Source organism: Podarcis melisellensis (assembly GCF_964234715.1).
Source record: "Podarcis melisellensis genome assembly, chromosome: 18".
NCBI classification, from domain to species: Eukaryota; Metazoa; Chordata; class Lepidosauria; order Squamata; family Lacertidae; genus Podarcis; species Podarcis melisellensis.
Genome location: NC_138536.1, coordinates 4,299,581 through 4,314,054, shown reverse-complemented (window position 1 = coordinate 4,314,054; position 14,474 = coordinate 4,299,581). Strand labels below are relative to the sequence as shown.

Genomic DNA, 14,474 nt, shown 5'->3' with positions numbered 1-14,474 from the left:
AGCCCTGGTGATCGTCTAATGTTTATTGGATGGATTTCCCCCCCTAAATTGATTTTTGAATTTATTGTTATTCAAGTTTTATACTGTATTTTATGCTGTTTTTTGTTGCATCAATTAAGTGTTTTAAATTTGTTGTTAGCCGCCCTGAGTCTGGTTTTCTGAACCGGGAGGGGCGGGGTATAAATAAAATTATTGTCAGGGAACTGACATCGGAACCAGGAGTGGAGGCAAGGCTCCCAAGCGATGCTGGAGAAGGGCCCAGCAGGGAGAGAGAGGCAGCTCATCGGCTGGGGAAGGAAATCAGCGTAACACCAGGGATAAAGGGGGGCGGATGGGGGAATCGGAGAGGGGGCTCCAGGACTCCTTGCCGGAGACCAGCGGGGAGAGCACGGGTCCTCCGCTGCCCACACCCTCCCTGTGCAGAAGACTTCCGCGCAGGGAAAGTAGGCATAGACTTGGCGTAAAAGAGCTTCTTTGCTGGAAGAAGTTCAAGAAACGCCCACTGACGGATTCTGCTAGCGACTGAAACAGCCACGAAGTGAAGGGCTGTCCAGCCATGAAAAGGTTTAACCAGGCAACCTAGCCAGGAGTGGCGGCAACTTACGCACGAGCAACCCCATATAACCATTACAATTATTATTATTATTTATTATTCACACAGCTGAGGGGGGAAGCCCTCTATTTGCCCAAAGGGGGAGTTGATCATCTTGCATGAAACTTTTATTTTCCAGGATGCAAATCATCTTAGCAGACCAGAGACCTTTAAACTACACACACAAAGGCACACCTTCCGATATCTCCTCGCAAAAGATTGCGGTTTTGTTGCAAAGGTTCAGTTTTCTAGTTCTCATCGTCAGCTGGGCAATGTAGGGCGTGTCAAATCCTTAGCAACCAAAACAGCGGGGAGGGGTCAGGATTTGCCCCCTCAGCACAAAACCCAGACATCACCCCCCTTTCTCCCCCTTGCTCCAGCTACCTTGCGACTTTCCAACGCGGGACCCAGCTCCGCTAGTAAAAATAAAATGTTATAAATGCGTTATAACACTGCGATGCCAGAGGGCGCTGTAGAGCTGAAATCAGAATTCTACAAAATTTCCCATTGTGAGCTTTAAAACGGGTTTTTTTTCCCCAGAGCGTTTTTTTAATAGATGCAGCACAAGGGAATTGTTCCAAATTTTGTGCACAAAGACTTCTAAGCCACACATCCCTAGAAACATACTCTCTCCCCCTCGCAAAATTATAAATTGATCGCGGACGCAGCCCAACGAATGTTTGATGGCTCAACGCTATCGCCACAAATCCACAAATCTCTGGTACCCAGGATTCACGACGCTGGGAATTGCTTCTCGCTGAAATCAAGTTTATAGTCCTGAGCCCCCAGCGAAATTCTCAGGAGCCAGAATGATCAGGCCAGACTGAGGTTGACTGAAGAGAATAACCCAGAGGGTACCAGAATCTATAGGGCTGAGCTGCCATCTTGTTAGATGGAGGTCAAATGAGGATGATGGACCGAGACTTCCCCAACCTAGTACCCTCCAGCTGTTTAAAAAGCACAGCTGGGGATCAAACCTGGGACATTCTGAATGAAATGCAGATGTTCTAACCCAGGGGTGCCCAAACTTTCTCCAGAGGGCCAAACTTGATGAAGTGAACATGCATGAGGGCCGGCCGAAGTTACTGACCTTTTTTTAGGATTGAAGTTGTTGTTTTTTACAATTTTTGGGGGGAGATTTTAGGATTTTACCCCAGGTCACATGCTGCCACGGAGCCCCCAGATTAAATCAACCGCCGGGCCGGATTAGGCCCCCGAAACGGACTCTGGACATGCCTGCTCTAAGCACTAAGCGACGCTGCCTCCTCGTGGCTGTGGCTCCACCAGGAATTCAAACATGCGCACAAACACACAATTCTGAAGACAAGGGACAAAACGACAGGTTGACGTACAGACATGCGCACAAAACCTCCTCACACAAGAGGCTGGCAGAGGGAGAGGCACAAAACCTGAGGCTGGCTTGTTACGACACGAGAGTAAGGAAGAGGGCCTGGCTAGCTGGGGAAGGTGGCAGGCAGCCTTGTGAGTCTGTTTTGGAGATCTCTTATCCTCCCCACATACTTCAGCCAAGAAGGAGAGATGAGAGAAGGTGCGATTGGACCGCCTAACCCCATGCAAATTCTGACGCAGTGCTCAAACAATCCTCAATTCATGCCCAAATTGCCAACGCGTGCATGCGATGCTTCTTTTTGCAACCCTCTGACTGGTTGGTTGAGTGATTGAGCTCTTGTTTAGCCCACTCTTCGTGAAAAACCGATCCTAGACATCATAAGAATGTCTATGATGTAACGTGGTGCAGGATTTACCGTATTTTTTGCTCTCTAAGACTCATTTTCCCCTCCTAAAAAGTAAGGGGAAATGTGTGTGCGTCTTATGGAGCGAATGCAGGCTGCGCAGCTATCCCAGAAGCCAGAACAGCAAGAGGCATCGCTGCTTTTGCCGCACAGCGATCCCTCTTGCTGTTCTGGCTTCTGGGATTCAGAATATTTTTTTCTTGTATTCCTCCTCCAAAAACTAGGTGCGTGTTGTGGTCTGGTGCGTCTTATAGAGCGAAAAATACGGTACGTATAAGCTAAGAGGGCCCAGCTCTCTTGGGGGCCCCCCAAAAAAATTAAAGGACAAAAAAACCCCAGGATGTACATTTCCAAAATATAAGATACAAAACAAATAAAATAAAACCTACATCCAGCAACAGTGTTTCGTGTTGTGTAGGCTCCTAGGATGTAAGTCATGGGTCCTACCTGCTAGCCTGCTCCCTAAAATATCACTGGTTTGCTCCTTTCTATATATAGGGTGCCTACTTTCTGATAGGGATGCGGGTGGCGCTGTGGTCTAAACCACAGAGCCTAGAGCTTGCCGACTGGAAGGTCAGCGGTTCGAATCCCCACGAAGGGGTGAGCTCCCGTTTCTCGGTCCCTGCTCCTGCCAACCTAGCAGTTCAAAAGCACGTCAAAGCGCAAGTAGATAAATAGGTACCACTCTGGCGGGAAGGTAAACGGCATTTCCGTGCGCTGCTCTGGTTCGCCAGAAGCGGCTTAATCATTCTGGCCACATGACCTGGAAGCTGTACGGCCAGTAAAGCGAGATGAGTGCCAAAACCCCAGAGTTGTCCGCAACTGGACTTAACGGTCAGGGGTCCCTTTACCTTTACCTACAACAACAGTGTTTTGTGTTGTGTAGGCTCCTAGGATGTAAGGCATGTGCCCGACCAGCTCCCTAAAATATCCCTGATTTGCTCCTTTCTATATATAGGGTCCATATATATATGCTTGGTCCCAGCACCTGCCAACCTAGCAGTTCGAAAGCACCCTTGGGTGCAAGTAGATAAATAGGGACCGCTTACTAGCGGGAAGGTAAACGGCGTTTCCGTGTGCTGCTCTGGTGCTGGCTCGCCAGAGCCGCTTCGTCACGCTGGCCACGTGACCCGGAAGTGTCTCCGGACAGCGCTGGCCCCCGGCCTCTTAAGTGAGATGAGCGCGCAACCCTAGAGTCTGGCAAGACTGGCCCGTACGGGCAGGGGTACCTTTACCTTTATATATAGGGTGGCTACATTCTGCATGGACTGGTTGCATGGCCACATGCGCAAATGGCTTGAGATACCTATGAGGTCCATAAATCGCCATATAGCATATACAGTGGTGCCCCGCGAGACGAACGCCTCGCAAGACGAAAAACCCGCTAGACGAAAGGGTTTTCCGTTTTGGAGGCGCTTCGCAAAACGAATTTCCCTATGGGCTTGCTTCGCAAGAAGAAAGCCCATAGTGAAATCTCCGGGGACCTCTTTTAAATGCTAGCGGTGGGGAGCAAAGACTTTCCCCCCCCTCCGGCCTTCAGAAGAGGTCCAGGAAGGCCGGCGGGGGCCGAAAGGCTTTGCTCCCCACCGCCAGCATTTTAAAAGCAGTCCGGGATAGCAGGGAAGCGCTTCCCGCTATCCCGGATGGCTTTTGAAGGCAGGCGGGGGGGAGCAAAGACTTTTGCCCCCCGCCGGCCTTCAGAAGAGGTCCTGGACCTCTTCTGAAGGCTGGCGGGGGGCAAAAGTCTTTGCTCTTGCTCCCCCCCGCCTGCCTTCCTGGGAGAGTGGAGAAACGCAGCGCTGCGTTTCTCCGCTCTCCCGGGAAGGCAGGTGGGGGGGAAGCAAAGACTTTCGCCCCCCGCCGGCCTTCAGAAGAGGTCGGGGGACAGACTATCCCCGGACCTGGTCTGAAGGCGGTCTCCATAGGAACGCATTAATTGATTTTTAATGCATTCCTATGGGAAACTGTGCTTCGCAAGACGAAAAACTCGCAAGACGAAAAGACTTGCGGAACGAATTAATTTCGTCTTGCGAGGCACCACTGTATTCAACACAAAAAACAGCAGCAAATTGTTGTTGACAAAGGACAACTGGACATATAAAGGGCCCCATTACCTTCAGTAGCTGAGGGCCTTATCAAACCTTAATCCTGACCTGACGTAATGAAAACAAACCAATTGGAGGGGGAGGGTCAAATCCCAACAAGAATAAATCAAATTTCTATCACAATCCGGGGGGGGGGGGAGAGAATAAAAATGTGTTTCACAGCTCCATAAATTGAACGTTACCGAAAAACCCATCAAGGATTGTATTATTGACTGAGCCTTCCACAAATCGGGATGTCCTATCCAGCTTAATCCTACTCACTGGGCTGCATTAGCCTTACTCACAAGAAGACCCGTCGAAACAAAGGCACACGCAACTAATGCATTGCTTCCGTTACAATTCAGCCGCAATGCAACCCACCGGTTGCAATGGGGCTACTCATGAGTCTCTCGAAAAAGGGCTGGCTGGTTTCATTTGTCGGCATTAAAACAGTTTAAAAAGCCAGCCTTTAAACCGTCACCCATTTCACAAAGCTGGCAAAAGAAGTTATTAAGATTTAATTGCAAAAAAAAAAAACACTTCTCACTGACCTGTTCCTTTCCCAGCAGAGCACCCAGGTGGAAATCCTGAATTTAAGAGGCTACAGGTGGAGAGGCCACTATTCTTAAGGAGCAGGGAAGAACTGTTGCTTCTTGTAGCAAGCTCAAATGCTTTAAATTCCTCCAGGTGATTGATATATATATATAATCAGCCTGCTGCTGGACTCCCTCCATCTCCCTGACCATTGCTCATATAAAACTGATTTTGATTTTAAAAATTCAAATTGACATTTCCATCATTAAATATCCACCCTTGCAGTCGTACATTCATTGACTTCCCTCCTTGCCCTTCCACGGTTCTTTAAATTTCCCCATAATTTCTGCATGTTCTAAGAACAAAACAAACAAACAAAAAACGTTGAATTTAGTTTCCCCTCTCCACCCAATTCTACCTCTCTATTGTGTGTTATACTGCTGAATTTACCTTAATCCAGGTAGCGTTTTCCCTTGCTGGAGTCTCAACATTTCAAGAGCAACAGATTCCACCAGCCTTCTTCACCAGCTTCCTTGTAATTTGGGCACACCTGTCTGCAATGCACATTTTAAAGCAGTATCACACCGCTTTAAAACTGCCATGGCTTCCCCCCAAAGGATTCTGGGAGCTGTAGTTTCTTAAGGATGCTGAAAGTTCTTAGGCTATCCATTATTCCCTTCATAGAGCTACAATCTATAGAGAGGTTTCACCATAAATTTCTCTTCCCAGGGAATTCAGTGAATTGTAGCTCTGCGAGACGAATATAGGAGTCTCTAAACCAGGCTTTCAGCTCCCATAGAAAAGACTACAGTTCCCATGATTCTTTGGGTCAATCTTGTTTTAACAGATGTTTCAGAGTTTTGAGATTTTTTAAACTGTAAACCCTTTCCTTTCTGTTTAATAGCAAGCAGTCTATTATAGTAAACAGGGGGCGGGAACCCCTTTAAAAGTGCAAAGTTACTACTGACAAAGGGTGCTGATGTTATTTTTATTTTTAATGTTGGAAGGGGAACCATAAAGCAAATTGGCACTCAGCAAAAACCCTTGCCAGTCTGCTGCCAACCACCAGACATCGGCCATCAATCATATAACACCGGTCCTGAAAGACCTACATTGGCCCCCAGGACGTTTCCGAGCATAATTCAAAGTGTTGGTGCTGACCTTGAAAGCCCTAAATGGCCCAGTAGACCTGAAGGAGCGTCTCCACCCCCATCGTTCAGCCCGGACACTGAGGTCCAGCACTGAGGGCCTTCTGGCGGTTCCCTCCCTGCGAGAAGTGAGGTTGCAGGGAACCAGGCAGAGGGTCTTCTTGGTGGTGGTGCCCTTCCACCAGATGTCAAGGAAATAAACAACTCTCTGACTTTTAGAAGACATCTGAAGGCAGCCCTCTTTAGGGAAGTTTTCAATGTTTGCTGTTTTATCGTGTTTTTAATATTCCGTTGGGAGCCGCCCAGAGTGGCTGGCGAAACCCAGCCAGATGGGCGGGATGTAAACAATAAATTATTATTAATATTATTATTACTGCTCAACAGCCCCTGGTCCAGAGATGCTGAGCAGGGACTGCCAGCCATTAAGGTAAAGGTAAAGGGACCCCTGACCATTAGGTCCAGTCACAGACGACTCTGGGGTTGCAGCGCTCATCTCACTTTATTGGCCGAGGGAGCCGGCGTACAACTTCCGGGTCCTGTGGCCAGCAGGACTGGTGAACCAGAGCAGCGCACGGAAACGCCGTTTACCTTCCCGCCGGAGTGGTACCTATTTATCTACTTGCACTTTGACCTCCTTTCGAACTGCTAGGTGGGCAGGAGCAGGGACCGAGCAACGGGAGCTCACCCCGCCGTGGGGATTCGAACCGCCGAACTTCTGATCAGCAAATCTTTGCACAAATCCTCTTGTTCTCCATCTATGTAGAACAAGGACTGGCAACGTCCCCCGGAAGTCTGCCAAAGAGATTCCCAGGGAGTGAAACACAGCCGTTTCCCTACCGGTCCCTCCCAGGGATTTTCTTCTTTCCATCTGTGGCCCGTTTTGCTCGATAGATTTATTGCCGTTTTTTAAAGGAGGAAGCACAGATGCTCGTGGGTGCATGTGAAAGGACCATATTGCATTCGGAGAAAGGAAGGAAAATACTTTACAGCTTGATTTTTGCTTTTTTAAAAAAAGAGGAACATTGTGGGGATGGGAATAGAGACTCCAAGCATCGCTCTCTTGAAGATGACTACTCATTTCCGCTGGAGAATTCATTTCTCCACCCACAGAGCAGCTAGTCACCAGCAGCCAAGGAGGCACTGAATACCGTGTTTTTTGCTCTATAAGACTCATTTTTCCCCTCCCAAAAAGTAAGGGGAAATGTGTGTGCGTCTTATGGAGCGAATGCAGCTGCGCAGCTATCCCAGAAGCCAGAACAGCAAGAGGGATTGCTGCTTTCGCTGCGCAGAGATCCCTCTTGCTGTTCTGGCTTCTGAGATTCAGAATATTTTTTTTCTTGTTTTCCTCCTCCAAAAACTAGGTGCGTCTTGTGGTCTGATGCGTCTTACAGAGCGAAAAATACGGTATATTGGCAGATTTTCTAACCCTGCCATGCCTTCTGCTTATAGGAAGAAGCCCGGTTTTTTAAAGTTACAGATGGGCTGCCTTCAACGAAGTCCTACTCAGAGGAGACCCATTGAGATAAGGGGACCAGAGATTCTCAGAAGACTGGAATAAACATGCGAACTATTTGAAAAGCAGCTGTAATTAACAGATTACGCTAGCAGGACCACAAGAAGTTTTGCAAGGAGGAATATATGAAATATTGTAAGGGAGGCTATGATGAGAGAGTCAATGAAAAGCAATAGTGAAATTAAGAAATGTAAATTAAGTGAAAAAATTGGGAATTTTTCAGAAGGGGATGATGGATGTCCAGAAAAACTGTATAAGGTGTGACCTATGTTGAATGACTGTTGAAAATGATATATCAAAAAACTAATAAATATATATAAAAGAGATGAATGGGATTGCGAGTTGCATTTATTTCAATGCTCCAAGGAGGACAAATATTTGGTACAATGCGGTATCTTGGAGGAGACTGGTGGGGACCATTATTATTATTATTATTATTATTATTATTATTATTATTAAAATTTGCATACTGCCCGATAGCCATAGCTCTCAAGGCAGTTGACAATGTAAAATTGCAATATGAAAAATGCAAAATAGATGACAAAAAGCAACAAGAAGGAAAGCAATAATCCTTTCTTCCACAACAGATTTTAAAGGGCACAGGGCGTCAATCACCCCAAGGCCCGGTTGAAGAGGAACGTTTTCGCCTGGCACCTAAAGTGTACAGCGGTCCCTTGGTTCTCAAACGCCTTGGTACTCAAACCACTTGGAACCCAAACACTGCAAACCCGGAAGGAAGTGTTCCGGTTTGCAAACTTTTTCCGGAAGCCGAACGTGCTCCGTTTTGAGTGTTACACTGAGGTCTGTTTGTTTTTGCTATTTATTTTGGGTTTCCGTTCTCGCGGCTCTTTTTTTGTGACTGCGTGGAACCCAGTTCAGCTACTGATTGACTGATTGTGTGACAGCCGTACATTGCTTATCGCTTTCATTTTATGGATCAATGGTCTCGTTTGATAGTAAAATCCATGTTACATTGCCGTTCTAGGGGTTGTTTTTAAAAGTCTGGAACGGATGAATCCGCTTCGCATTGCTTTCTATGGGAAAAGGAGCCTTGGTTTTGGAACGCTTTGGTTTCGGAACGGACCTCCGGAACGGATTAAGTTTGAGAACCAAAGTACCACTGTATATGTTCTGTGAAACGCATTTGTTTTGAACCATTGGTTATGCTGGCTGTTTGGGGGGGGCTGACGGGAATTGGGGGTCTCTGAGGGGGCACACACAGAGAGCCTCCAAATTCCCCCCCCTCCACACACAAACACCCCATGCAATTGCGTTTCCACTGATCACCACCGTCAGGTAGACTGGCTCTGAATGTGGATGCTCTGTTTTAACTTTTGCAGTTAAGCAAGTAAAGTAAAATAAGCCACATGGAAGGAACGCTAAGAAGCTAAATTAGCCCAGCTGGAACAGATCACCAGACCATCAAGACCAGTACCTCGACTCCCAACACCAGTAGGAAGCAGCCAGTGATATACCGCCTTCAGCGATGAATTTTTTCCCGACTCTCCAAAGCCGCAAATCCCGCCAACGCACACGCGAGGAAACAAACGGGGGGGGGGGGTTGTCGCTAGAACTGCCCTCCCTGAATTTGCCCGAAACCTTGTGGCAGTGAGTTCCGTAAGCTGCTAACGACAGGCTTGCAACAGGAAGGCACTAGAGCGGGAAGTTTGGGTGGGAGGGGGCGGAATAGCAGACAGGCAAAAACACACAAATCCTTCTCCACGGATTTGGGGACTTCCAGAGAACCCACTCGCCATTTCCCCAAATGTCAAACCCGGTATTTAATACGTTCCCCCCCCCCCGCAAAAAAATAAAGCCTTTTAGCAGGCATGCAAAGACAGGAAAACCAGGTTTTCACAGGAGGAGGAGGGTTCGACTGCTGGCAAAGTGTGGGGCCTCCGCCGCTGCAAAATTCCCTCTCTCCAACGACACCACTTTTTCCTAACTGACCCCCCCCCCCAAATCCCCTTCCTTCTGGGGTTCTCCGTGGAGCAGTTGCATAAGGCTCTGCGCATGTGGTTTTTGCCGTATAGATATCTATAATTGATATTAACTGTTGGAGATATATATGTATTTATGCATGTATATATCTTACACATATTGGGTTAACGTTGCGTGGTAAGTCTAGAATATGGCTTTCGGTGGTACAGTCACAGCAGGGCGAGGTGGGATGGAGAGGAGATGCGGTCACCGGGAGCCAAACTTTGGTCAGGAGCGACGGGTGACGGTGGACGGGGGGGCAGCTGGCTCTCTTAATCTCTCTCTCTCAACACACACTCAAATACCAACACCCCCTTTTCCAGGGAGAGGAACAAGGCTCCCCCCTAAACTTCCCCCAACTTCTGTACGAGCCATGCGGTTCCTGCCCTGCTTTCCCCGCAAGCAGGCTTCGTAAGCTGCCAGGCGGGCACCAAGCGTTGAGGCGGGCACCGGGGCACGACCCCCGCCCCCCCGTCCCTGCAAAGATCTGGCCTGCCCCCCTTTCCCGTTGCCACCAGTTTTGTGCAGCGAACGGAGCGGTCCGCAAGAGAGGAAAGGCGCCGCCGCGATGGGCCTTGCAGTGCCGCCCTGCCGCCAGCCGGGTTGGGGGTGCCGCCCTCACCCCGCGGCCGCCACGGTGCCGCCGGCTGCTCGGGTCAACGGTCACAAGTTGGAAGGAAGCCTGGATTTTGCTGGGTCCGTGTCGGGCGTGCTAAGGGCAGAGTCCTTGCGGGCGGCACCCGAGTCCGGCGGTGGCGTTGGGGACCCCACGGGCACCGGGTGGGGCAAGCTCCCGCGGGGCGGAGGAGCGGCCCCCCGGGGCGTACCTCCGGGGCTCTGGGCGGAGGGGGCCGGCGAGGGGGAAGAGGAGGCCGGGGACGCCCCTTGGCCTTGCCCCGCCGCGGTGGCGATGGAGGAAGAGGACTCGCCGGCGGACGGCGGCGGGCTTTGGCCCATGGTCTGAGAGACGCCATGCGGCAGCGAAGGCTGCGAGGCAGACAGCGGGCGCGTCTCCTGGCTCAGGCTGCTGGTGGGGAGTGCCTGCGTGCTTTTGTGCGCCGCTAACCGCTGCGGCGAGCCGGGCGCCTTCTGCTGAGTCAGCGAGAGCTGGGAGCCCGACTGGCCTTTGGCGCCGCTGTAGGGGAACGTCCGGCTGGCCAGGGGGCTTTGGACGGGCGGCCTGGGCGCCACGGCAGGGAAAGGGGCGGGAGACTGCTGTGGCGGCGGGCGCTGCGGAGGCTGCGGCTGCGGCGCGCCATGTTGTTGTTGTTGCTGCTGTTGCTGCTGCTGTTGTTGTTGTTGTTGCAGGTTGAGCTGCTGGTGTTGTTGCAGCAGCGCCGGCGAGATGGCGAAGGGCCCCGGGACGGCGCCTTGGTACTGTAACCGGCGCACCATGCGCGGGGAGCCCAGTCCCAGAGGCCCCACCAACGGGCTGGCCATCTGCGGGCAGAAACTCATGGCCACGGCCTGCTGGAGCGTGGCGATGGCCGATGTCACCTGGGGCTGAGGCGCTGGGGCAAACATGGCCGCGTGATGATGGAGTTCCGCCTGTTGGACCATCTCGCGGTCGTAGCGGACGATCTCCTGTATGATCTCGTTCTCCTGGTTGTTGAAGACGCCCGAGTTGAGGTCGTGCTGGACTTTGTGCAGCAGGATCGAGTTCTTCTTGCCTGGCGGGGAGAGGGGAAAAAGGAGAGAGGATCAACATTGTAGCATCATACTCATGATAATAGGGACGCGGGTGGCGCTGTGGGTTGAACCACAGAGCCTAGGACTTGCCAATCAGAAGGTCGGCGGTTCAAATCCCCGCGATGGGGTGAGCTCCCGTTGCTCGGTCCCTGCTCCTGCCAACCTAGCAGTTCGAAAGCACATCAAAGCGCAAGTAGATAAATAGGTACCACTCCGGCAGGAAGGTAAACAGCATTTCCGTGTGCTGCTCTGGTTCGCCAGAAGCGGCTTAGTCCTGCTGGCCACATGACCCGGAAGCTGTACGCTGGCTCCCTTGGCCAGTAAAACGAGATAAGCGCCGCAACCCCAGAGTCGGTCACGACTGGACCTAACGGTCGGGGGTCCCTTTACCTTATGTCGTTCGGATGCCTGATGATCGTCTTCCAAAGAAACTACTCTATTCCTTACTTAAGAATGGAAAGCGTAATGCTGGTGGTCAACAAAAGAGGTTCAAAGACTCTTTCAAGGCAAATATTTAAAAATGTAGTATGAACACCGACAACTGGGAAACACTGGCCTGCGAGCGCTCCAGTTGGAGAACAGCCTTTCCCAAAGGTGTCGTGGGCTTTGAAGACACTCGAACTCAGGATGAAAGGGAGAAACGTGCTAAGAGGAAGGCACGCTTGGCAAATCGACACCGGGATCAACTCCCACCTGGAAACCAATGTCCCCACTGTGGAAGGACGTGTGGGTCCAGAATTGGCCTCCACAGTCATTTATGAACTCACTGTTAAAACCGTGTTTGTGGAAGACAAACTCGGCTACCAGTGATTGCCAAAGAAGATGAAGATCATCATCATCATCATCATCACTCTCAGTGGCGCTGAAAGTGGTACTGCCGGAAACCACAAGCGAGGAAAGTCTTCTGTTCGAATTCTGTGGAGGCTTTCCCTGATCTGGTTGGTCAGGCTGCCGGACAAGGGTGTCCAGCCACTGGCCTGATTTACCAAGGCTCTTCCAATATTCCCTCAGCTCAGTCTCTGTGAGAGCTCAGTTGGCAGAGCACGACCCTTAATCTCAAGGTTGCGGGTTCGAGCCCTAGGTTGGGCGAAATATTCCTGTATTGCAGGGGGCTGGACTAGATGCCTCACGGGGTCCCTTCCAACTCTATAATTCTGATTCTGATCAAGGTCAGGATGCTAGAATAGAGGGGCCCCTTTGGAAAAAACCTCTGGATGTACATTTCCAAAATATAAGGTAAAAAAGAAATAAAATAGAACCTACATCCAGCAACAGTGTTTTGTGTTGTGTACATAGCTGTCAACGTTTCCCTTTTTTAAAAGGGAAATTCCATTATTCCGAATAGGATTCCTCGCAAGAAAAGGGAAAAGTGAACAGCTATGGTTGTGTAGGCTCCTATGATGTAAGTCATGGGCCCCGCCTGCTAGCCTGCTCCCTAAAATATCACCAGTTTGCTCATTTCTATATACAGGGTGCCTACATTCTGCTATTTATAATTATTAGTAGTCTGCCAAGGCTCTCCTACCCCTTCTGAAGTCGAGGAATGGGGCAGAATTTCCCCCAGGGGGTGAGGAACCCCACAAAATACCTATGCGGTCTAGGCGGTCGATGGCGACTGTTTCAAAAGCTCGTCTCATCATGGGATATTCCTCCAAGACTTCGTTGAAGTTGTCCACCGAGAGGGAGTAGAGGCGGCAGTACGTGTCTGCTCGGACGCTGGCTGTACGCCGGCCTCTGGTCAGCAAGCAGATTTCTGCAAGGAAAGATAGGGAATAAGTTTTTTTCCCCAGCACATAAACACACATAAACCCCGACAGAATAGATGCTTTTGAATTCTGGTGCTGGAGAAGACTCTTGAGAGTCCCATGGACTGCAAGAAGATCCAACCTCTCCATTCGGGAGGAAATCAGCCCTGAGAGCTCACTGGAAGGACAGATCCTGAAGCTGAGGCTCCAATATTTTGGCCACCTCATGAGAAGAGAAGACTCCCTGGAAAAGACCCTGATGTTGGGAAAGATGGAGGGCAGAAGGAGAAGGGGACGACAGAGAACGAGACGGTGGGACAGTGTTCTCGAAGGTGCCAGCATGAGTTTGACCAACTGGGGGAGGCAGTGGAAGACAGGAGGGCCTGGCGTGCTCTGGTCCAGGGGGTCACGAAGAGGCGGACACGACTAAATGACCAAACAACATTTAGGGAGGGGAAATGACAACCCCCCCTGCCCTATATTTTAGACCCTGAGCCTCACCTCCGAAATAGGAGCCATCCGAGAGCTTCATCTCTTTGTTGCCCTTGGTGAGGACACTGACCACGCCGTGCTGGATGAAATACATCTTCTTGCCAATGGTACCCTCCCGGATGATGTAGTCGCCCGGCTGGAAAACCTCGAACTTGAGCTTCGTCAACATGGCGGTGACGAAGTTGGGGTCAGCGTTGGCGAAGAGAGGCATGGAGGCCACCAACTTGCGGCAGTTGAAGTTGACAATCTCCTGGAGAGAAGGGCAGGAGAAGGAATAGGTGAGCAGTGCCGGATTTACGTATAATCTAAAAAAACCTACAGCTTAGGGCCCCACTCTCTTGGGGCCCCTAAAAAAAATTTAAAGGAAAAAAACTGGATGGACATTTCCAAAATATAAGCTACAAAACAAATAAAATAAAACCTACATCTAGCAACAGTGTTTTGTGTTGTGTAGGCTCCTGTAATGTAAGTCATGTACGCCTGCTAGCCTGCTCCCTAAAATATCACTGGTTTGCTCCTTTCTATATATAGGGTGCCAAAAGGTAAAGGTAAAGGGACCCCTGACCATTAGGTCCAGTCGTGACCGACTCTGGGGTTGCGGTGCTCATCTCGCTTTACTGGCCGAGGGAGCCGGCGTACAGCTTCCGGGTCATGTGGCCAGCAGGACTGAGCCACTTCTGGCGAACCAGAGCAGCGCACGGAAACGCCGTTCACCTTCCCTCCAGAGCGGTACCTATTTATCTACCTGCACTTTGACGTGCTTTCGAACTGCTAGGTGGGCAGGAGCAGGGACCGAGCAACGGGAGCTCACCCCGTCATTGCGGGGATTTGAACCGCCGACCTGCTGATCAGCAAGTCCTAGGCTCTGTGGTTTAACCCACAGCGCCACCCGCGTCCCTTTTCATAGGGTGCCTAAATTCTGCTATTTATAATTATTAGTAGT

The 14,474-nt window shown here is 50.3% G+C and overlaps 1 protein-coding gene across 1 annotated transcript in view; it reads right to left on the bottom strand.

Moving 5' to 3' along the window:
- Window positions 1–8,485: 8,485 nt before the first annotated feature.
- The window catches only part of HCN2 (hyperpolarization activated cyclic nucleotide gated potassium and sodium channel 2), a 53,255-nt gene continuing 47,266 nt past the window's right edge, over window positions 8,486–14,474 (bottom strand). Inside the window, exons 6-8 of the mRNA XM_081895463.1 lie at window positions 13,541–13,781; window positions 12,883–13,047; window positions 8,486–11,275 (exon numbers count right to left, since the gene is read on the bottom strand). Of these exons, the coding sequence (XP_081751589.1) occupies window positions 10,269–11,275; window positions 12,883–13,047; window positions 13,541–13,781 (1,413 nt within the window). The 3' untranslated portion in view covers window positions 8,486–10,268. The remainder of the gene's footprint in view (window positions 11,276–12,882; window positions 13,048–13,540; window positions 13,782–14,474) is intronic.